We start from the raw sequence: 23,681 nt of genomic DNA on the forward strand, positions 1-23,681 counted from the left end.
CATCCTCATAATTATACACATAGAGCCTTCCCAAGAGCCTTCCCAGGGATATTCTCCTCACAAAAATGGTCAACCTAGACATGTGACATCAATCCCAGCCGACATGCTTCATTTGGAGTGGGGCATTTGCAAAACAGATGATGGAGGCATGCTTTTCAACAGAGTATGGAGAACCTGGATGCTCGGGTGTATATACATTTGTACATCAATTATATGATGTAAACATTGTCTCTTTTCTACCTGGTAGCCGACATGACAACCACCTGGTGAATTCAATAGAACCATAAAACAGAAGAGACACACTATATGAAAATTATGATCGTTTATTAACATTAACGACAGATACAAAGTTAATTACACACATAACTAAGTGGTTTTGTATATGATAAATATGCTATAATTCCAAACCTGAGGAATATGTACATGTAAACATCAGCTCATCAGGCAACCAATTGCACTGCATATGCAAACATAAGCACATGAAATCAGGAAACCAATAGCACTACATATTGCGAAGATCAGCATATTAACTTAGGCAATAATTTGTTTGGCAAAATTGCATATTCAAACCTGACCCAAGGCGTGCTTAATACATCAGATTTAATCATCATACTTAATCACATCGCAAGACTTCCTGAAAACAGTTTCAAACTACATGTACTCGAAGATGTATGAAAGCACATTGTTGCAATACACCGGAAAGATCATGTTTCTATAAAGTTATTTTAAGTACCTGCATGATGAATGCCACATCATTCCGTGCCCAGAGCAAAATATTATGCCAAAACTTGAGGAATGATTTCTGATTTCAGATCATTATCATCACATTGGGCCTTTGCCATATCAACATATAAAGTTTGTGTATACTGTACATAACTAATACTACATCAAATGTGATTAAAATTGATTACATGTAAATGTTATAAACTAGTAAAGATTCTATAAATAGGAAAGCCATGCACGGTCAGCATATTGTCCTACCACAACTGTCCATTTAATACTTAATTAATCATTAGAGACAGTTTTTTTGAGATTCGATTCCAGTCAGGAAACTTTTAGTTTTATTATCATATTGCTATTTCTAAGGCCCGATTCCACTTGGGTACCTTCCGGCTATGGTTAAACTACACTCAGCGCCACTCGCAGTGGCAGATCAAAATATATGGGAAAGGGGCACAGCCAAAGCCAGGTTCAAAGTACTCTCTCAAGATCTGACAGAAAATTTGCATGTCTTGGCTCTGGTCAATTTCAAAAAGTACAATGACTCCCAATTTCAATATTTTGATTCTTTTGCCGGTTCTATTACTGACTTTTACTTCAACCATGACTCAGGTATCTTGAGGGTAGTGAACTGCTCTGGTGTCTCCAGGTGGTCTATATTACTCTTCTGAAAGTTCTTGCATCCTTGTGTAGCCAAGTGGCTGAAAAAAGAGATCGGTAATTGGTAAAGAAACAAGAATAAATATAAGCTAAAGGGAGTAAAAGCTGTGGGATTTCACTTTCTTTACTCAGGATGTTAGTCGAGAACACATCACCACAAGAATAAACTAATCCAAGATGGTGACCAAGGGCACCTTTTCAGAAAGAAGCATATAGTCTGTGAAAACTGAACATATGAACAGAAACTCTTTGTGTATAAAGAATGTGTCAACATATCATATTCACACTGTCACAGAGAGAGTTGGCGCCACCAATCAAATTAAGTCATGCAGGCAATTGAAACCATGACCTCAAATGTGACAGTGATGTCAAAGACAACTTACGCCTTCCAGTTGTCTTCGCTGTCCCAGATCTCGTAGACCACGACTGCGTCGCTGCCGCTGTAGGTACGCACTTGAATGCTGGAAGGAAAGTGGTTGAGTTATACATGTATATCTTTCAAGCGAATCTGCTCATCACTCAGCAACTTATCCTACATTCCGACAATACAATACAAGCAGTTAGCTGTTATGTTTATTTCTAATTTCTTACAGACCACTTTTAAACAATGCTCACGAATGCTCATGGTCTTAATAAAGACAGGTGCTGATATCTGTTCCCAAGCTGAGAACACAAGCTGTAGCACACTCCACTAACCTCTCGTTTGCATCATTACTGTTGCAGACTTCCACATACTGCTTCAAACTCTGGCGGAAGGCCTTTGCCTGTTTCTCAGCAACGTTGAACTTTCTGTGAACGATCAGAGCTAATTCTTCCTTCTGGACATCAATCACTTCATCAGTAATGCCGCCAATTTCGACCTACATTTAAAAGATGAAAATCATCATCAACCTCCATACTATGGTGGCCGTATTTCGCAGTCCAGTGCTGTGTCAAGATCCAAATCAAAAGCTACCGAAGTATGAATAGTCACATTTCAAAATACTAACAATAAGTAGCCTGTCCTTCCATATTTATTGCGCCACTAATGGCCATAATGGACCTACCCTTTTTTCAAGTCGATCCACAACCATAGAGAGTCTCGTAATTTCTGCCACCAGTTGATTTCCACCAGCAATGGGGTGTGGGTCAGAGAACTGAGTATCATATTGCCTTCTTTCACGACGGGCCACACGACCAGGCACAATACCCGTTGGTTTACGAACCTCATCTGCAGGCAGATTCTTGGACTGGAGGGATTCAGATCTGAGAAAGGAGAAAGGTAGGGTGAGAAAAGTTGTTGATTAGTTTAATACATACAATTAGATTGTGGACAAAACAGTATAAGTATACTAGTTTCAGTATACTCCATAACTACCCTAATGCAAAACTTCAAAACTTGAGGAATGTGGCAATGTTATTGTCAGTAACATGCAAATCAAAATCTATGCAGTATTAACTCATGCTACTTCTCCTCAAAGAATTCGCACACCCAAACTAAGAATGGTCAAACCAAAAGGTAAACTGTCAAAGTGAAGATGGTAGAGATGATGTTTTATGGCACATTTTTAACCCACCTAAAAGTATTTAATAGAAGAATACTCATGACATGGCATTATGGGGTCAAACGCTATGAACTTGGCCTGCATAGTTATTGGTGATTGAAGGAGTCGTGGGAAACCAGAGAGATTTGTTGCAACAACCTGCAATAATTATCACATGAGAAAAAATATCTCCTTTGTGGTGGTCATCGCATTGGCCTGTGATCAATGTCAGGCTGGTAATGACCACTTTCACCCACACAGATCAGATACTGAGAGCAGTGATACTCATCAAAGGTCAATGCGACAAAAATCTCCCATTGGCCTCAGTGGAATATTGGGTAGTGCAGCAAGGAAAAAAGTATTATTCTAGATTCAACTTTTATCCCAAGGTAGAGGAAGATAAGCTGGATATAGTGCAACTTAGTACTAAGGAGTTAGTAACTTAAACTTTAAACTTGTTAAGTAAACACCAATGTATTAAAATTATGTCTAACTTACTGCAACTGGGCCTCAAGGCTAAAACACAAATAAACTGAAATTATTAGAATCTGCTACTACTTCTACTACTATCAGTACTAGCATTATCTCTGCGAGTGGCCTTTAGTGAAGAGACTACCCGGAATAAAATTCACCACTAATTTAGGAATATGTCTCAGAAACTTGAATCTGCCTCTGACAGTATGCAGACTGAGAGTGTGAGATTGGAAATTATACATGTTACCTTCCTCCAATAGCAAAATGTCCAACTTTCATTGGGTTTTTTCTAGAAAGCCTGAACATACGCCAAGAAAATTGTTGATAACTTACACCAAAACAGTTTCAGAGCTAGAATTTAAGAAAACAGCCCAAATTCACATGCATATAGGATGACAGATAAAAATTAATAGCATCATAGAGCAAAAATATTTCTTCCGCAACTACTGGGCTGAGTTTTGGCTGCTTGTTTTTTTGGGGGACACCCGGTATACCACTTACACAAATGAACATCATGCAACAGTAGCGAAGAGAAAGTAAGTATGCAAAATATAAACAATTACTAAACTAACCACCTCGATGTGTGACAAACAGATCAAATAGGAGAAAGAACTTGTAAGCTGTGAAGCCTTCAAAAAATGTTACAGAAGTACCTGTCCCCTCTTTCAATTCTGCTGCAAAAGTACAGACCAAACTATTACAATTGTCCTATTCCAACAACAAAAGTTAACTTTATAGAAAACCACATTTCTTTCATATCATCATAGCACAGCTTTATATCTCTTTCGTGACTTTGCCTGGTAAAAACCTTATTTCCTTGTTTCATACTTCGAATAGAAAACTGAAATGATGCCCAATCTTGGCAAACAATCATGCTTTTGTTGGCTCAAAGTCAAACACTACTATTACAACAGCAAAAGCATGCAATCACAAATGGTCCCCGATTGCAACAGGATATTTTCATACTTTTTTATTAACATGTGATCAGCGTTGTAATTGGGGATGTTACAGTTAACCAGATATGGCTTCTTCTCATCTGCATCAATTTATTCTGTATGATTATTTGCTATACTACAATGGGGAATAAAGATTTGTGACTGCATTTGTCTTGTGTTGGAAAGGCACCTTACAGTCTTAAGTTAAAGAGCTCCTCCTTACCTTGCCTCTCTTGCCTTGGCATCAACATTCTCTGATGCAGTCTCCATCGGCTGCTGAAGGGCAGTGAGCTGGCTTGCAATCTCGCGCATCAGAAAACGGGTCACGAATTGAGAAGTTTTGGACATGGTGTCATAATCCTGCAACAAATAAACATAATACATGTACATACATGATGTTTACTCATGATGACACTGATAACATGTGTACAACGAGTAACTTTTGTCTAATGAATGTTCAACATGATAATTTCACTCATTTTGAGTAACTCATTCAGGGCCTTACACATGATATCCAGGACTTAATAGCAGAACGGCGCCATGGAAGACATCACGTCATGATTGAACATTGGGTGGTGCCCAGTGGGGGCTTATTCCATGATATCTGACAGAGTTGTAAATGCTCATCAAAAATGCCCCCTAGGCCAAATCTCTTGTAACAACAAAACACAGCAGTCAGCCTAGAGCCATTCTGAATGTATGTGTAATGATGAATAGTAGAATGTGCGATGGTCTTTTCTCTTGCCTGAGCTGTCTTCTGGAGGGCATTGTTCAATGATTTGTTCATGCCTTCGATAGACACAAAGATGTCCTTAAAACTGGTCATGTGCTTGGAAAAATAAGCACACAGTTCACCCGTATCAATGTTACTGAAACAAGAAAAATATAAATTCAATGCATTTCTAGAAAAGTATCAGTATCCTAACACCAAACTAGATTGTCAGTGATATCAACAATCAGTGAAAAAGAGCCCTACACTTAGAATTGAAGAAGGTCAGGTCACAGCCTGTTGATCCATAGCTTGTAACATTAATCTACAAGAACATCGACATCAGTCATTATTTATCAACATCCTAGCACGAGACACTTAGTATCAAGTTACAGAATGTATCCACATCAGTGATTCTAATACATACATTCATATTTATCAGAGATATTCAACTTCACTTACTCGGTGTTATGAGTGTCAATCTCTTGGAATAACGCCTTCAACTCATCAGATGTCATGACACCATCTGAGAAAAACTCCCAGAATTCCTTCCAAGACAGACAGTTGTCATCTGAAAATAATTTCAAGCTATGAAATAACTAATTTCTTTGTATGCAAAATGTTCAATCTTCAAACATCAATCTCCAATCACAAAGTTTCTCACAAAGAACTCAGGTTTTAGATAACTTTTATTTAGAAAAGAAATATAAATTCAATTTAGAATAATGAATTGCCACTTGGTTCAATGTATAAAAATGGATAAGGAATCAAAATGGTTGCTGCCACGCGATATGAGATACGTCGTTCTCTCACAACGCCTTCCCTAAGGCCAACCACCTCTCTGAGCACATCAAGCCTCAGAATGAAGAACACCCAACTCCAGACTAGGTTACTGTTTGGACCATACTCTAACAGGTTAGAAGTAGCCTATAGTCTGAGGCTGGATTTGCTTAGAGAGGTGATTGACTTGGACTCAAAGAGGTGGGAGACATTTAGAGTTGCGGCTGCAGATTCCACAGAATATGTCTGTTCCAACCTTAGCTTAGACATACCATTTTTATCAGCACGCCGGAATACCTGAAAGAGGCAAGAAAGAAGCTTGAAAAAGCTTTTGAAAAAGGCAAGGCGTTTTCTTTTAGAAAAAAAGGGCAAAATGCCAAGAGGGTCCCCCTGGCGAGGCAGGGCGCCTCGCCCTGCTAATTCTACTTTAGCTGAAACACTAGTCAATCACAGTGTCAGAGTGTCTGTCAGTGACAAATTACAAAGGGCAAGGCTGAAAAGACGTCTCAGGATGATGAGGGCTAGGCCTACGTCATAATACTAAAATTAAATAGCCATAGACATTTCTAGTATGGCATGGTTTGTGGTGTGTATGCAACTGACAGTCGGGCCCAGGAGTCTCTGAGGAGACTCGAGATGAGAGTGGAGGCGGCACTGGTCACAGACAGTCACAGTGACTGTCATGCACAGCCACAGTGACAGTCATGGACTGGACTGAACTTTGCTTTGAAGTTTTGAGCCGAGTTGGTCACACAGGACAAAAAGAAGAATGCATACATCTAGAAATATCGACATTCCTTGTTCCCGATCTGGGGACATGTTGCTCTCTGCCATTGTGTCTGATTAGATACAAACTAAGCTTCAAAATAAGATGATTTAGATGGACAAAAAACAAGAATTGACAGATTGAGATTCTGTCAAGATATGCAAGTCAAGAAAGAAGAGGACTTGAAATTGAATTGAAAGGAAAACTACAGAATATCTCACGCGACAATCCAGGGTCCAAAAACACGACCCTAATTTGTCAACTTTTAGAAGAGTAAAAATAAAAATCTATCTATATCGGTTGAAATAAAGTTCATTGCTACACAAAATGATTGATCTTTATTTTATCAATCTTATTTTATTGTTGTTTCAATTAGCTGGAGTTAGATACAAATAGCGCGTTCGATTTCTAGCACCGCGCTTGGGTAAGCACTGGATCTAGGGCCTTGAACTTGAAGCGCATGCCCAGTATGAATCGAGCCCAGTATGAATCGAGCCCGAACGCTCTGGCGCCAAACCCCATTCAAAAGCAAATAAGGACTGACAACGAATATGAGGGCACAACCAGGCCGAATCAGTTTTGGCTGCTCCACTGTGTTGACAGCATGGTGAGAGAGATGAGACGGTCACAACCAGGCCAGAATTGGCCGAAAGTACACAATGCTTTGCTGAAAGGGCCAGGAAAAAAAATCGCGGCCCGTATCACTTCGGCCTGGCGCGAGATGAGGCGCCAGTACAAAAAATAACGCACTGGCGCTTACTCGCGCAAGTAATCGAACACGCTAAAAATTCTGACGCTTTCTTTTTCTTCGGTAGTTTCTACCATGGCCGCCTCCATGGATTCCGACGAGGAAGACACATTTGTTACGGTTGGAACGCCTCTAGAACTCATAGATGATGGTAATCCAACAATATGTTACTTTCCACGTATATAAGACATCATTAGCTATCTTTTTTGTCAATGTCGTTTGCAGTCATTGACCAGACCCGACGAAAATCAGCTTTGCCTCTTTATCCGATAAATCAAAATGTACTGCCGTACAAACCTTAGCACAGTATATGTAACCTATTTTCGGACAAGGCCTACATGACTGAATGATAGCCGATTCAGGAGAAATTAGGCACGATTCCAAGACTCCGTCTCTGTCATAGCCTATTCCATTGCAATCATATATCTTATCTGCTATCTCAGTATCTGGCAATTGGCCTGGCTGGTTGCAGTAGTAGTAAGTAGTAGATACCTGAGGCTGAGATGGTTGTTTACTCTTACTGAGTTCAATCATGGCAAATGCTAAAGGCCCAATTTTGGGCCACAATGCCTACAATGATGATGATGAGGCGGTTGTTAACCATTTTGGCAGCTGAGATTTCAAATGTAAATGTGATTGAGGATGAATAGCCCCTCTAGTCAAACTTATCCGATGTGTTGTAAATTTCACTTTAGATGCAGTACCAAAAAGGGCACCAGCTTTACAGGATCAGACAGTTACAGACAAGAGAGGGCGTCAGCGTTTCCACGGAGCATTCACAGGAGGGTTCTCAGCCGGCTTCTTCAACACCGTGGGATCAAAAGAAGGTTTTATACCAAGTACATTTGTGTCATCGAAATCCCAAAAACCTGAAACAAGTGATGGCAAATGTGGACAAAGACCTGAAGATTTTATGGATGATGAAGTAAGCTTTCCTCGGCAAAACAGATTTAGACTATCTTCCATCATTATTGGACCAAAATACCGATGCGATGTCATGACACAATTTATTATTACGCAGCACAAATGTGCATGCCATTACGTCAAAAGCCGTAGAAAACTGAATACCACCAAGGAAAGTTCTGTAATGAAGTTATAAAACAATTTGTCAAAGAAACAACTTGTTAAAGTCTAATTTTATTTCTAGGATCTGGGTGAATTCGGCATTGCTCCTCAAAAGATCACAGCCAGTGATGACTTTGCAAGTCTGAGCACTTTGAGAAAGCGAAAAGCACCAATAGCAGAGAGGCGTGCTATCCCTGATTTGAATCTAGAAGACCTCATTCTTCCATCAAAGTAAGCATTCTTTAACTCTATCAGTACCTTGACTTGACTAAAGTATTTGTTTGGAGGGTGATGTGGTTAAGTGGTTGTGGTACTCCACTCCAAAATAAAATCAACTAAAGAATTTTTCTTCAGGCTGTAAAGTTAGAAACAAAACACCATCTTTTAATTCTTTCATTTCTTTTTTATTAGAGTTCCAATTGGTATGCGACTATTGAAAAAAATGGGGTGGAAGGAGGGACAGGGTGTTGGACCACGTGTGAAAAAAAAGAAGAAGAAAAGCAAACAAGGTACAAGTCTTTGTTTAGAGGAATGCGCCTCAGTTTCCTGATTCAGATAGAATCAATTGAGATAGATTTTTGGATGACGTTATTTGTATAAACACGTTGCAGGCGCACCCTCTCGGTCAGTCACCATGGTGCTATTCAGTTAACCCATAAAGGGTGTCATCTGCATGATAAGTTTCTTGGCTCTGATAAACCTTTTTCCTTTTTTATTTTCCACAGCAGATCAAGCTGGGGCGAAAGTTTATGGCTGTGCATTTAGACCACTGGAAGATGAGGATTCAAGTTCAGATGACAATGTCCACCAGGATGTCACCTTTGCTCCTAAAGATATCTCACCTTTCAACTTTGACCCGAAAAATAATTTGCATGGGATTGGCTACCGTGGTCTTGACCCCAAGGCTGCTTTATATGGTCATGTGACCTTGTTTGAACCACCGGCTGCAGTCTCAAAGTCTGGGAAGAAAGGAATTACAGGCCATGTATGTGTCTTTATAGGCTTATCTAAGTCTGATTTCATGTTTCCTGGCATCATATTGTAGGTCCATATGTTCTCGACTCATGGCCATCTGAACTTTCAATTTTGTAGATAAATTTCAGATGGAAACCTGCTCTTCATACAATGTAATTTCCCCAGTTTCATGTGCACAGTGTAAGACACTATCTTTAGGGGTGCAAAGTGTATGAATCTTGTTGGTTTTATCATTGGAATATGCATCCCTAGTCATGTAAAGTAATAGAAGTGAAAGCTGGAAAGGTGGTTATTTGCATACAAACCAAACCGCAAAATAAGTGTGTATTTAGTTCATGATATAACTCTCCATATTTGATAGGCATTTGGAGTTGGTGCCCTAAATGAAGATGATGACGATGTTTATGGTGTACAGAGCATGATTGGCTACGATCGAGAGTTGACAGATGAATCAGATTCAACATATGGATGGACTGCACCAAAGCATAAACAAGGTAAGGCGGCAGAGAGGGTACCTGATTGTGATACTATATGATATAATGCCTTCTTTTCATTGCATGAATTGAATATGGAGTTATTCTGAGTAAATCTCTGTAAGTTTGCATGAGTTTAGTGCATTTTTGGGCAGCATCCAAGAACCGCGCTCTATGCAGGATCTGTATAACTATAAATAAGTCTCAACAGAGAGAATTGGTGTGACTCCTGCTTTGATCACACATTGATCCGAACTACTTGCTCTGTGAGGCCCAAAAGTGGCTTGTAACAAAAGTTCTCAAGGTTGAAGGTAAAAAACAACAAAATTGTCCTGCGTCATTTCTACATATTTTTCACATTTTCCTTAGGTTACTCCAACCAGCTTGCTCTCAAAGGCCCAGACTACATTGGGAAGATGCTTGCAGGCTTTACACTTGGGTCAAAACCTCTGAAACCAAAGAAAACATACCCAGCACCTCCACCCCCGAGAGACTTCCGACCCATTCACGTCTTCAAAAAACCTGTAGATATTCTTGGGCTTCCTATTCCATCTCCTCCTGAGATTGCTAAGAAATATGGCACCGACTCTGATGTAAAGATGGATGCTAACACGAGAGGGGCCATCATAGGAGAAAAGTCATTAATTGGTAAGTCTGTGCTCTAAACTTATTTCCCATTGACAAGCTGCTTCTGAGAGACCTGAGTGCCAAAAATAATCAACTTTGATCAGTCTTCTGTGGAGGCGCTCATAAGGGCATCAGTGTGTATGAGTCAGCCATGTTTGTTTTTGTGTAGTGGGGTAAACCAACTTCCATCAAGAACTCTATAAAAAATAATAGAAGTCTATCAAAATTTATTTGTAGGTTCAATATTTGACTTGGTATCAAAAGAAGACAAAGAGAAAATGAAAGCAGCGAAAGATGGAACATTTACCCAGCCACTTGACGCATCCAGCGCCCAAGCCTCAACCAGTCAACCCCAAACATCTCGCTCGCCTGCACCTTGCTGTCAACCAGACACAGCGCAGATCAAATCTAGGGACCTTGAAGGTCCAAGTAAAGGTCATGAACCTTCAAAGTCGTCATGGAAGGAGGTCATATCACCGTCGACATCGGGGCATGCTGGATTCAAGCCATTTGCCAGAAATCCAGAGAAACAAGCAAGATATGAGCAGTACTTAGAGGCACAGAAACATGGGGTGAAATGTAAGTTGAATTTCTTACATTTTGCGTTCAGTGTCGGGGAGTTTTTTGGGATACATTTTAGAACACCCTGGAACCATGATTCTGTGGGTCTGTGCTATTTAGTATATATTACGTATATGTTACGTATCTACCTTCAGACGTAAGTGAATGTGTCCAGCAAACAGAATGGGAACGGGAGCATGAGAGAGAGGAATTTGCCAAGGCAGCCAAGTTATACAAGCCCCTCTCTATGATGATGGCAAATAGGTTTACGCGAGGGAAGTTTGACGACAATGATGAGACGGTCGAGGTGCCTGCTGATGAAAAGGTGTGTTGATATATTTATACCCTGCTAAGAGAAAAGAGGGGGCAATGTAATCTAGCTGATTTTGACTTGAATACCGAGGAGTGATGGTGACCAATGTCTGATAAGGATATGCAGCCCTGTAGCATTTCAGTGGTAACACTTTTCACTGACCAGCACGCCATTTGATTTTCTTTGGGTGAGGCAATGAAGGGCACCTAGTGTGTAGGCCCTATAATGCTGCATGCAGAGGAACTGGATATTTAGCATGTACAAGTAGAGTAATCAGCAAAATATGTCTGTTTAATTTCAGCTTGCTAAAAGTGACCAGGCAAAAGCTGTCGAAATGAAGATGTATGGAAAGATGACGCGTGACATCATCGAATGGCATCCAGACAAACTTCTCTGTCGGCGGTTCAATGTCGCCAACCCTTATCCTGATTCATCGCAGGTTGGATCACTCAAAGTTAAGCGCGATAAGTTCTCAGTGTTCAATTTTATGAATGCACCGAAGCCAAAGGAACAAAGGCAGCACAGTCCTCCCAGAGCAATTGAGTTCAAAGGTATGTCTTCTTCTTTGTTGCTTGTATAACTTTGAAAAGCCAACATTTGTTATTCTGAATAAATATAATTTCATGTGGTATCTGGTCTGAGAGGTGAATGACAGGGTCTCGAGGTTAAACTTTCTGTCGAGAAGGACTAACCTGTTTGGTTGTAGGTCAAGTCAGTTCCCAATGGTAAACAGTTACACACGGTAGCTGAATGGTGACCTAAAAATCCTTGTTCATGCAGTATTTATTCATTCCAGAAGACCCTCCACCCACTCCTGATGATGAGCAGATGACAACCCGACCTGTTGTTAGTTTTGTGATCGGCATGGCCAAGAAGAAAGACAGTGTGGAGATTACAAAGGAGGAGGCGCTGGGTTCAGCAAAACAGGCCGAAGATGGGGATGGTCCTAAAGACATGGAACTGGATGAGAAAAAGGTAAGATTTGTAACCTAATTGAAGGGTTAGATGGGCATGAACTGGTGGCTATTATAAGGTGTCAGACTCATGAACAAAACATCATGTTGCTTGTGACATTGGGCAGTTCACATTTCTTCAGTTGCCTGCTCCTGAGAAGGGGAGTTGAGTAGCGCAAGCTATTGCTGCATGTGGTGACATGTTGTGTTTCACCAGCCAACTTTATCTCATTGGCTTACGGCAATAAATGTGGGAATGTTGAATAGTGTGTCTGAATCCCAATATTATCTCTTCAGGTTGAGACATCAGCTGACGAGAGACCACCGATGGATCTATTCAAGGCCATCTTCGATGCGTCTGAATCTAGCAGTGCAAGCTCATCAGAAGAGGAGGAAATTGACAATAAACTGGAACAAAAAAGTAACTTAAAAAACGAAGCAGACAGCAGTACATTGCAAGGGCTGCAAACGGAAGGGAAGAAATTACATCGCTTTTTACTGCCATCACAGCGTGAGAAAAGATCACGATGGGACCCTGCCCCTGAGGCTGGTGATTCGACAATGGACACAAACGACAGATCAGAAGTTACGTCTCCACCTGTAGATAGTGGCAATCTTTCTGAAAATATTGATCAAATATCGTCTACCTCTGAAACTGTGATGGGTATTTCTCAAACTGTGCTGTTTACATCTGAAACTGTGTCGTCCTCTAAACTGGAAGATCGTTTGGGATTCTGTGAAGGGATGGAGAAGTCAGATGATGATGAGGGGGTTTTTGGACCTCGGCCATTATTTCTTCCAAAAGTCTGTGCTCCTCCTGCAGAAAGTGGGGGGAAGGTCAAGACGGACAAGGATAAACATAGGAAAAAGAAACACAAGCACAAGGATAAACATAAACATAAGAAGAAGAAGGACAAGAAGGAGAAAAAGGTGTGTAGCCATGGTCTATTTTCAATTGTCCCCATTGCTTATTGAGCACATATTTGGTATTGGGTGAACAGCAGAATGATAAGGACAGATAGTTTTTATTTCATGAATGAATTCCTTTTCTCTTCAGCAGACTAAACACAAGAAGAAGAAGAAACATAAAGAGCGCTCCAAGCACAAAACCAAAAAGAAGAGAGAAGTGTCTAGCAGCAGTGGATCTGAGGCTGATTCTGAAACCAGTGATAGTGGTGATGAGGGCGAACCCAGTACAAGAGATCTCCTCTCAAAGTGAGTAAATCGATATTGAAGTAGTGCCATCATGATCAATATAGACAACAGGACCTAAACATGTTCTGCAAGAGCTAACCTTACAGTCATGTAGTAGTGAACTTGACTTTTCCAAGGTAGCATTCCTTAAAGCACTTGGCATCCTGGTCTCCCTACTTTAAAAATGCATCATCCCCCTTTGAACTCTTACATGGAAAGAACAATGTGGCTCAAAATTTCAAAATCAAGACCTCTTAGCCCTAAAGAATGTTTCTATTGCCAAATATACATATGATGATTTTATATCTTTTGCAGAATTCGGAATCTTCCTGGGAAGAGATTAGCCGCGGCTGACTTCATGTAATGCACACATGTAGCTGGATGACTTAAAAGACTGTAGGCAAACCACTAACAACCCGACATTACAATCATGCTCTATCACAAGAAACCATTGCATCAATAACACGGATGGTTGAGCGATGGAAGCGTTTTTTTGCTGTCAAAATGAGTGATCTTGTGAACCTGACTAACCTGTTCTATTGGAAATAGTATTTGCAATAATAAAAATATGAATATTTGTATAAATGTGACCCGCCATGACAAAATGAGTCGCATGTCGCTCTGAGCTTGACAGGTTGAGACAGACTGGTTGTTCATTTCACCATTGTCTGCCTTTTGTAAAATCGGAGCATATCAATTTCTTCTATTATGTTCTGGTGTCATTTTAGGCTCATCTTCTGTGCGACATGCGACTCATTTTGTCGCGGTTGGTCACAAATCATCTTGACATCTGGTCTTCATTCTTCCACTAAGTTATGCAAATATTGGTGTCTACTAAGTTTGCCATGATTTTGTACCAAAGCCCCATTTGTGATCAATCCTGAATCATCAATGACCTGACAAGCCAACCCTCCAGAAATACTAGCTTAAACAGTATTACAGCACACCAGGCAATGATGCCTTGGATTCAATTTGGCAGGGTCAATGACTTCTGCTGTTGTCGCACACCAGGACAATTTGTCTCTATCCACATCACAACCACACTACAGAGACTGGTTCGGACTGCGGCCATCACAACCTTCTAGCCAATGTTGTTTAAGATTCCACTCTGCAGAGGTATAGGCCACTGCCTTTGTTTCAATGCTCTATCAACATGACAACCACACTCTACAGAAACTAGTAGGAACAGCATCAGTCACAACCTACCAGGTGATGTCACACAACACAGCTTGACCAGTTTTCTCCATCCATGTCACAATCTCACTCCACAGAAACTGGTTCAGACAGTGTAAATCACGAATTACCAGGTGATGACATCTTGGATCCCTCTGGCCAGGAGTACTGGTCAAAGCCATTGTCACAACAAACCAAGACAGATTGTCTCTATGCACAACCCTGCTCCCCACAGACAATAGTGTAGACAAAGTATGTTACAGACTAACAGGCAATAATGTCTTGGATCCTCTCATCAGGGGTACTGGCCACTGTAATTGTCACAACACACCAGGATAGGCTCTCTCGAGGCAAATCACAACCCCACTTTACAGACACAAGTTCGGACAGTGTCCCAATGCTATCCAGGGAAAATCTTGCCATGTCTTTTAGACATCTCATTTCAAGGCCAATTGGAGGGGTTGGGAGAAAACTGTGCAAGGAAACGGTGAGGGTGAGCAAGGCTGCAAAGGTGGCAGAGGCAGGGGTGGTGGTGGTGACTCTCTCATCAAACCCATTCATGACCATAGGTTAATTTGTATTTGCACACACTTCCAGAATGTCTACGAATACCAACTTTGCAAGCTCACAAAAAATATATAAAACATGAGATTTCTCAAAATTTATTTTTATTCTATTGTTACAATATTTTCTCATAATTTCAGATGCAATTAAATTGCAGTCAGAACAGTGCCTGAGATTACCCATTAAGGACAATCTGATGTATCCTGGATACAGAGGTCGAATTGAATGGTAATGACCATTTTGGAACCAAAATTGGTGTCCTCATCAAGTTTGATACCCACTGAAGCAAAATGAAATGGCCAGGGCCATTGTGCTCACCTCATGTGGAGGAAAGATGGATAAAGAGCATGGTATTGTGTCATGTAGTGTTAGGTTTGATGTAGGTCCAAGCAATTACAATTTCCCCAAAATGGCCAATTTACAGTACATTCGACCTCTGTGACCTTGAAAAGTAGGTCAAATCAAAGAAGACCCGGGTGACACATTGAATGGTTGTTAGAATTAGATGTACCTATGATATAAAATTGGTGCCAATCGGGCAAGTAATTACTAGGAATAATGGCATTTTGAAGAATTTAGGATTTGGCCCCCTCCCTGGAGGCCAAACGGCAAATCAGATCGCACCAAACTTCGGTACCTGAGATCACCTGACCAAGGGGTACATGTGTACTTAATTTGTGATCAATAGTCATTGCAGTTAAGAAACGTGCCATAGTTACGGCCTGACGGCGAATTTACGTCATTTGACCTCTGTGACCTTGACAAGAAGGTCAAATTACAAACCTGTGTGACATATACTGTATGGTGGTTAGATGTACCCATGATATCAAATTGGTGGCAATCGGGCAAGAAGTTAAGGAATAATCACATTTTTAAGGTTTTTGGATTTTGCCCCCTGGTGGTCAAGTGGTGAATCATATTGGACCAAACTTCGATCCCTGAGATCACCTGACTAAGGGGTAAATGTGTACCAAATTTGGTATCAATAGTCATTGCAGTTTAGAAACGTGCCATCGTTACATCCTAACGGCCAATTTACACCATTTGACCTCTGTGACCTTGAAAAGGAGGTCAAATCAAAAACCCGGAGGATATATGATGCACCTTTCCTAGAAGTACCTACCATATTTTTTTCAAAATTTCCCGACTACTATTAAGGGAGATATTGCATATTTTCACTTTTAACATTTGGCCCCCTGGTGGCCAAACCATGAAACGAATCGGACCGAAACTTGGTCTCCAAGGTGTCATTACATAAGGGTACATGTGTACCAAGTTTCAACTCAATAGCTCTAACAGTTACGAAACGTGCCCTGCTAACGGACGACGGACGACGACGACGACGACGACGACGACGACGACGACGACGACGACGGACGACGGACGCCACGGTATGGGATAAGCTCACCTCTGCTAAGAGGTGAGCTAAAAACTATGACTTCAAAAGTAGCAATAGGTTTTTGACCGAAGTCAATATTTACAAATCTGAACAGTAACCAAATATATACACAGTAAGCTTCCCATCACCACATGTAAAATCTATACATGAAAATAAATAAATCTAAATATATTACAGCATTCGTTTATCACAAGATCATGCACCTTACAAAGGAAATAGTATGAACCCAATGTTATCCCTTTACCGTGGCTGCCCAAGGAACACATGACATGGTGAAGGTACAACATTCTCCTCAGATTAATGACAAACTGGTAACTCCTTTTTTTCTTCGGTTGCATTAGACCGAGAACTGGTGTAAATGGTCCAATTTGCATAGATCCATGACTAGATGGGAGATTCTTTCAGCACCAGCTCACATCGCATCAAAATGGAATTTCTGAGCATCAACTAGCTTCTCCTTCTTGTCTTCAGCCTTGAAAAGAAAAGAACATTGTTTTGGAGATAACACCCAATTGAATTGCTTAGTTACATGTAGAACTATAACCTAACAGAGCAATAGAAGTACAAACTGCTACGAATTGTGAATGGATTTACAGAAATGAATTTTGAAATTCCAATGGTAATACTTTCATTTCAAAGCACTAGGCCTATTGAGAAAAATTGCATGTTGACATAACACGATATAGAACAACTGGACCAAGTAGCAAGTCTTTAAATTTTTTCATAGATCTTTTGGAATGGAAACACCTAGACGCTCTCATAGAGCATACATGTAGGTGACTCTATTACTTACCCTTTCTCTCCATTGCAGCACCCCCGATACAATAGCCACCAATCCGCAAGTGCCCAGTAAAGCAGCCGCTGTGTATAGGACTTGCTTATTGGCCATTGGGGCAATGAATAATTTATTGTACCAACTGAAACCAAAGACAGTAGGCTGGTTAAGGAACACGAAATCCTCATGCCGGGCATTTCTGAACACCTCATGAGGAAACACATCCTATACTTCCACATGTTCTCCTTCAGAGCATGTGCAATAAATCGTGGTTTTCTGATGTCCAAAGGATAGTACTAATACTGCATGTGCAGTTTAATTTGAAAACTCAAGAACATTTTCCATTTAATTTAAAATGTAACCAGTATTAAAATGAGGTTTTGCCAAAAGAAAGGTTAGAACTGCTCAACCCTGTTAGCAATTATCATTATCTGGATGAAAAAGTGCACCTCAGGACCTTTTTGTAGTAGCCTTGACTTACCTACTGGGGTCATCGCTAGGATGTGGTATAACTATCAACTGTGAGTTGGGAATGATTGAAGTCCACTTCTTTTTTCTGACCGAGGTCTACATTGCGAAAAGAGGAAGGAAATGTCATTCTAAAAGGCCTTGTTGCAACTAAGGATCGCTATGTTTTTAATTTGAAGGCAAATGTTCACTATGATCTCTTTGAGGGTCTTAATTTTGTCACTGTTTGGCTATGAATTCATTCAAACTTACACTATCTGCAGGAGTTGGTATCCCCACCTCCATGGAATCCACAAAATTTGGAGATATACCAAGACCAAACACTGTGTATGGTAACTGTAGTGACATGTAGGCAGACTGCGATAACTGGCCAGCTGAAAAACAATGAAATGGCCAGGGCCATTGTGCTCACCTCATGTGGAGGAAAGATGGATAAAGAGCATGGTCTTGTGTCATGTAGTGTTAGGTTTGATGTAGGTCCAAGCAATTACAATTTCCCCAAAATGGCCAATTTACAGTACATTCGACCTCTGTGACCTTGAAAAGTAGGTCAAATCAAAGAAGACCCGGGTGACACATTGAATGGTTGTTAGAATTAGATGTACCTATGATATAAAATTGGTGCCAATCGGGCAAGTCATTACTAGGAATAATGGCATTTTGAAGAATTTAGGATTTGGCCCCCTCCCTGGAGGCCAAACGGCAAATCAGATCGCACCAAACTTCGGTACCTGAGATCACCTGACCAAGGGGTACATGTGTACTTAATTTGTGATCAATAGTCATTGCAGTTAAGAAACGTGCCATAGTTACGGCCTGACGGCGAATTTACGCCATTTGACCTCTGTGACCTTGACAAGAAGGTCAAATTAAAAACCGGTGTGACATATACTGTATGGTGGTTAGATGTACCCATGATATCAAATTGGTGGCAATCGGGCAAGAAGTTAAGGAATAATCACATTTTTAAGGTTTTGGGATTTTGCCCCCTGGTGGTCAAGTGGTGAATCATATTGGACCAAACTTCGGTCCCTGAGATCACCTGACTAAGGGGTAAATGTGTACCAAATTTGGTATCAATAGTCATTGCAGTTTAGAAACGTGCCATCGTTACATCCTAACGGCCAATTTACACCATTTGACCTCTGTGACCTTGAAAAGGAGGTCAAATCAAAAACCCGGAGGATATATGATGCACCTTTGCGAGAAGTACCTACCATATTTTTTTCAAAATTTCCCGACTACTATTAAGGGAGATATTGCATATTTTCACTTTTAACGTTTGGCCCCCTGGTGGCCAAACCATGAAACGAATCGGACCGAAACTTGGTCTCCCAGGTGTCATTACATAAGGGTACATGTGTACCAAGTTTCAACTCAATAGCTCTAACAGTTACGAAACGTGCCCTGCTAACGGACGACGGACGACGACGACGACGACGACGACGACGACGACGACGACGACGACGACGACGGACGACGGACGCCACGGTATGGGATAAGCTCACCTCTGCTAAGAGGTGAGCTAAAAACTATGAAAATAATTTCTTTTAAATTCTGAATGAATCATAAAATTTTCACAAATCACAAAAATAAAGAGGCGTCAGCAAATAGGAGTACTTTATTATAACATAATACAATGGTCAACCGAAACACAAAGCATTCTGTATCTTATCTTGGGTTCAACAGAAACCCACATAATCCTGTTTTATGTCCAGGTCAAATGTAGCTTGACAGGCCAATCCCATATGACATCACACCTACCTACGCTGACCTGTGTTGTACCATCAGTTCTAGTTGTTTCATAACTAACTGTTGGACCAGGTTGATCTGTCCCATAAGGCTGAAACAACAATTGGTAAATTTAATCTTACCGGCCAGGAGGAGAACTTTTACAATATCATAATGCCCACTCTTTTTGTATCATATTGGTAATTTTTCATTCAAAGTAATCTCTGTAATCAGGACACCTCTCTTATGGGGATAGCATTTTCATTCAGTCCCAAGGGCTCTTACAGCTCAACTATACTTCTTCAGCAGATAGACCCAAGCAGTCCTAAATGTGAGTACTTACCGAGTTTTGTCCACAATCGTGGTAGCACAAGCCACTGACCACAGTCACCTTCATAAAGCAAGCATCCAGGGCAAAGCCGTGCAAGAAGGCATGCACATCAGTACCCTTCTTAGTCCTACTTGTCACGAATATGTCTAGGATGCCCTAGAAAAGACAATAAAAAGTTTCAATCCACACATGTTGATCTGGTGAGAAAAAGGGACCAGTAATGAGTTTTTTTGTTATATCCATGAACTTGGTACTCACATTTTCATAGATATCAAAGAAGGCTACAGTAATAGCATCCTTGACTGAACTCAGCGGAGCTCCATAGTCAACAAAGAATGTTCTTCCCAATCGTTTGCAGCTGGCAGCTTTACAGTCATAGTTATACAGGATAAAGGCCTGCTGTTTTTTCTCACTGAAAACATAAGAGAAGACAGTTATAATTCAACAGTTGTCCAAAATGTGTGATCTCCCTAACTTTAAATGCCACTTTCACTGAAATAGCTGTATATCACGTTACAACCAATTGCAGGACAGATCAATCTAGCTGTTTGTTGCTAAATTCAGAGTTTCTAACCTTCGTGTCTTGTCTGCACAACTCACCCATTATCTTCTGTTTGTAAGACAGTGACCACGTCTGGGTAACCGTCCAAGTTATAGTCGCCCACTCTGAGGGTAATTGGCTGTTCCTCAGCCATGCCTGGTGGCAGAAATTTATATGTTTTATCAGCACGCATGAACTTGCTTATCATTAGTGTCCAGTTCCCTTCAGAATAGGCATAGATACCACTCTCTGCGCAATTGGCATCACTGCAGATTGGCAGTAAGATGTCCATCTTTTTGTCAGCATCTGAAATGAGAAGACACTTTACATGTTATGCTTGGCCTAAGAAGGAGTTGCCAGATAATGCCCAGATGTATTGGCTTGCAAAACTGCTCAGTGGGGATGACTGTAGAGGCTAGTGCTGATGGTCCAGAGTTCTATAGCCCCAAGAGTATTTTTGTTTGTCTGTGAGCTGTTGTCCTCACAAAGAGCTAGTTCATTGCTTGGCTGCTGGGTGATGTATGTCATCTTTTACCATTTAGGTCTCTAGTCCCAATAAAACAATACATGACTTACTAATATCGGTGAAGACAGCCTGTCCAATGAATGCAGCATCCGTCTGTGGTGGCTCAAGTGTACCATTCAACGTCCAGCCTCCTGATCCAATCTGAAAGCAAAAAAGGTGCAAAGTTAACAAGTAGCCTAGTGTTGTCACAAATAGTCTATAGGTCAATAATGCCAACTGCTGCTCAACTGAAGTGACACACGCCAAAGGCCTTCCAACGCAGAAGAAGACATAACTTTTCTTGGAACCAAAAATGATCTGATATGATACTTACCTCATTATACCAAAGTTCAAATATCTGTTTCTTGGAAGCCTTATCATAGGATGTGACAAATAAATCTGAAGGAAACAAAATTTGGTCAGGCTATTCTTACATTAAGATGAGAAGAATATGTGAAGTACGGGTAAGCGCAAGCCTGAAAATATTTTCAGGTTCCATCTTTGAAGCCTCCGACTTGCATGTGTGTATTTCGGGTATTACTTGATGAACCACAGTGATTTGCTGCGATCGACGATAGTTGGCATACATCCGAGAGAGATGAAAGGCCCCCTCCTGCCCAAACATTTGAAGAAATATAACTATTTCCAGGGTTACAGGAAAAAAATTTATACTTACCTGGGTTTAAATCATTATCCAAATCAATGAAGGCATTAGAATGAGGTATTCTCATTGGTAATAATGTGCCATTATTGGGAAGAACAACTTCTTGCCGTGTAAAAGAGCGATTGTTACTGCAAATCAAGGATGAAATAAGGAATTATTATAGACCTACAAGGGAGCTTCTCTTCCCCATGTGATGTCTGGCTACATGTACTTCCAATGTGATGTCCGCCTACTTCCCCATGTGATGTCTAGCTACTTCCCATGTGAGGTCTGACTTCTTCCCATGTGATGTCGAACTACTTCCCGTGTGATGTCTAATTACTTCCCCAAGTGATGTCTTACTACTTCCCATGTATAACTACCATTCCCATGGCCAGAAGAACATGCATCTCAAAAATTTACCAAATTAAACAAAGTATCTTCTTTCAAATAGTTCGATTGCAACTTTTCGAATTGCAATTATTTTCAAATACACATACCTTGCTATCCAGTAATATCGTTTGCCAGAGGACGATTCCTCACCCAACAGGTCAGGAATCATGTCGGCGTTGTAGCTACAATAACAAGAGGAAAATATAACAAAAGATTCCAAATGTTCATAGTCATTACATGTTGGAGGCTACATCTTCTCATCATCTGGACCTGTTGCCAAGAGCTCAGATTGTCAACACAACGCAAGTGGTAACCAGCGCTTGCTCTACATATAAAGACTGCATGACTTTGCCACAATTTGGGAATTTTTGCATGGTACTTTGGGTGGTAACAAGAGTGACTATTTTTTGAAAAGATACATAGGAAGAATCATGATAGAAAGACCTTATCAGGAATTGCTGCAATCTTAACACTTTCAATTTGGAATGATTTCTTTCTTAGGCAAAACTTACTCCATCACTAAGGGCTGCTGTCTCATCTTGGTGTCAATAACGAGGGGTTTATTCTCTGAAATCAAGAAATTCAACATTAGGATGTGTTTGATTGAAAACTTACAAGTACCAATATTTGGTATGAATTAGAAATTGACAATCTTACCATTTAACTCTAATTATAGACTGGGATTTGTAAACATTCTAACACTATTTAAAAGCCGACAGCTCTGAATCTGATGACTGAAGACATCCCAGTTGTTGGAATATGTTTCTCTGACATAGAAGTAGAAGTTCGCATAGCAAAATCATGCAATATAATGATTAAACCACTGACAATACCCAACACAACAATACCTACCAACCACAAATCCCTCTCTTTTGCCCCAGTAGATAAGGACCGATACTGGTACATTCAAGTTCTTGGGTGAGGTCGACGTTGTGATGAGAACATCCATTTGGGAGTCACCATCGAAGTCACCAGGCATAACGCTAGTAATCGTAGTACCATTGACGTGTTTTGTGAGGTCAATCAAGAGTTTCTTTTTATACTGGCCTTCCTTCGCAGCGATGATTAAGATCACATCTTTACCTGATATGGTGAAAAAGAAATACATGTATAACCGTACATCAATCACTCATTCAATTTCAATTGCCTGTTGATCATGAAGTGCCAATATATCTGATAGGTCCATCAGTGCATCACTGCGAACTTGTCCAGTTGACCTGGAAGAAAGGGTCACAGTGGCTTATCGCATTGTCTGAAGTCAGCTTAGGCCTTCTAACTTTTTCTGAGTGCGCGCATTTGATTTGTTTTGGCTCTGATTAGTCTTTTGTTGTCGAAACAAAAGACGAATGTACTGCTCGTAAGCCGAAGGCCTATAAAAATGTAGGCCTTTACTGTTACAGCAAAATGATGATTTACCAGACTGGGAGATCACAAAAAGATCGGTAGTTTTATCAGAGTTGAAATCACCAAATCCAGCCAACTCTCCCTCATTGACATCGTCCAGAAGATATCCTGTCACATCAGACAATTCAGCCCTTGATTTATGAATGAAAAGGGCCAAAAAGAGGTAAAATAAATAGGAAAAAATCGAGAAATTCCAGCTCGGTTTAGCCATTTTGTCTCAAACAACCAATTTGATCGATTCCTAGGAGACCGTATTATTCTCCACGGTGTTACAGTAA

General features: G+C 40.6%; 3 protein-coding genes across 12 annotated transcripts; 1 reads left to right on the plus strand and 2 right to left on the minus strand.

The window, feature by feature from the left end:
* Positions 1-307: 307 nt before the first annotated feature.
* Positions 308-6,767, minus strand: LOC135496181 (N-terminal EF-hand calcium-binding protein 1-like). 6 transcript variants are annotated; one of them, XM_064785344.1, is made up of 11 exons: positions 6,579-6,767; positions 6,074-6,098; positions 5,484-5,592; positions 5,058-5,181; positions 4,536-4,672; positions 3,711-3,728; positions 3,402-3,419; positions 2,427-2,625; positions 2,077-2,240; positions 1,764-1,841; positions 308-1,421 (listed from the first exon to the last, which is right to left on the minus strand). In XM_064785344.1, the coding sequence occupies exons 1-11, from the start codon at positions 6,633-6,635 to the stop codon at positions 1,313-1,315; spliced, it is 1,038 nt and encodes a 345-aa protein (XP_064641414.1). In that variant the 5' UTR covers positions 6,636-6,767; the 3' UTR covers positions 308-1,312. The 6 variants fall into 6 exon arrangements, with proteins under 6 accessions (XP_064641414.1, XP_064641417.1, XP_064641418.1 ...); XM_064785347.1 differs by lacking the exon at positions 3,711-3,728; XM_064785348.1 differs by lacking the exon at positions 3,402-3,419.
* A 620-nt stretch (positions 6,768-7,387) lies between these two features.
* On the plus strand, positions 7,388-14,062 carry LOC135496285 (G patch domain-containing protein 1-like). 5 transcript variants are annotated; one of them, XM_064785535.1, is made up of 14 exons: positions 7,388-7,466; positions 8,011-8,240; positions 8,463-8,611; positions 8,792-8,889; positions 9,106-9,365; positions 9,717-9,849; positions 10,198-10,476; positions 10,693-11,034; positions 11,172-11,341; positions 11,631-11,880; positions 12,126-12,304; positions 12,580-13,212; positions 13,340-13,497; positions 13,792-14,062. In XM_064785535.1, exons 1-14 carry the CDS (start codon positions 7,391-7,393, stop codon positions 13,838-13,840), a joined length of 3,006 nt encoding a protein of 1,001 aa, XP_064641605.1. In that variant the 5' UTR covers positions 7,388-7,390; the 3' UTR covers positions 13,841-14,062. The 5 variants fall into 5 exon arrangements, with proteins under 5 accessions (XP_064641605.1, XP_064641606.1, XP_064641608.1 ...); XM_064785536.1 differs by having other exon boundaries at positions 13,343-13,497; XM_064785538.1 differs by having other exon boundaries at positions 12,129-12,304.
* Positions 14,063-15,299: 1,237 nt separating this feature from the next.
* LOC135495307 (T-cell immunomodulatory protein-like) lies at positions 15,300-23,614 on the minus strand. Its single transcript, XM_064783770.1, has 15 exons — positions 23,416-23,614; positions 22,852-23,082; positions 22,512-22,566; positions 22,107-22,181; positions 21,640-21,755; positions 21,298-21,362; positions 21,035-21,125; positions 20,518-20,764; positions 20,176-20,329; positions 19,930-20,073; positions 19,620-19,698; positions 18,108-18,229; positions 17,869-17,954; positions 17,406-17,529; positions 15,300-17,084 (listed from the first exon to the last, which is right to left on the minus strand). The coding sequence occupies exons 1-15, from the start codon at positions 23,612-23,614 to the stop codon at positions 17,025-17,027; spliced, it is 1,848 nt and encodes a 615-aa protein (XP_064639840.1). The 3' UTR covers positions 15,300-17,024.
* Between the last annotated feature and the right edge of the window lie 67 nt (positions 23,615-23,681).

This window comes from Lineus longissimus, chromosome 11 (genome assembly GCF_910592395.1).
Source record: "Lineus longissimus chromosome 11, tnLinLong1.2, whole genome shotgun sequence".
Taxonomy (NCBI): Eukaryota; Metazoa; Nemertea; class Pilidiophora; order Heteronemertea; family Lineidae; genus Lineus; species Lineus longissimus.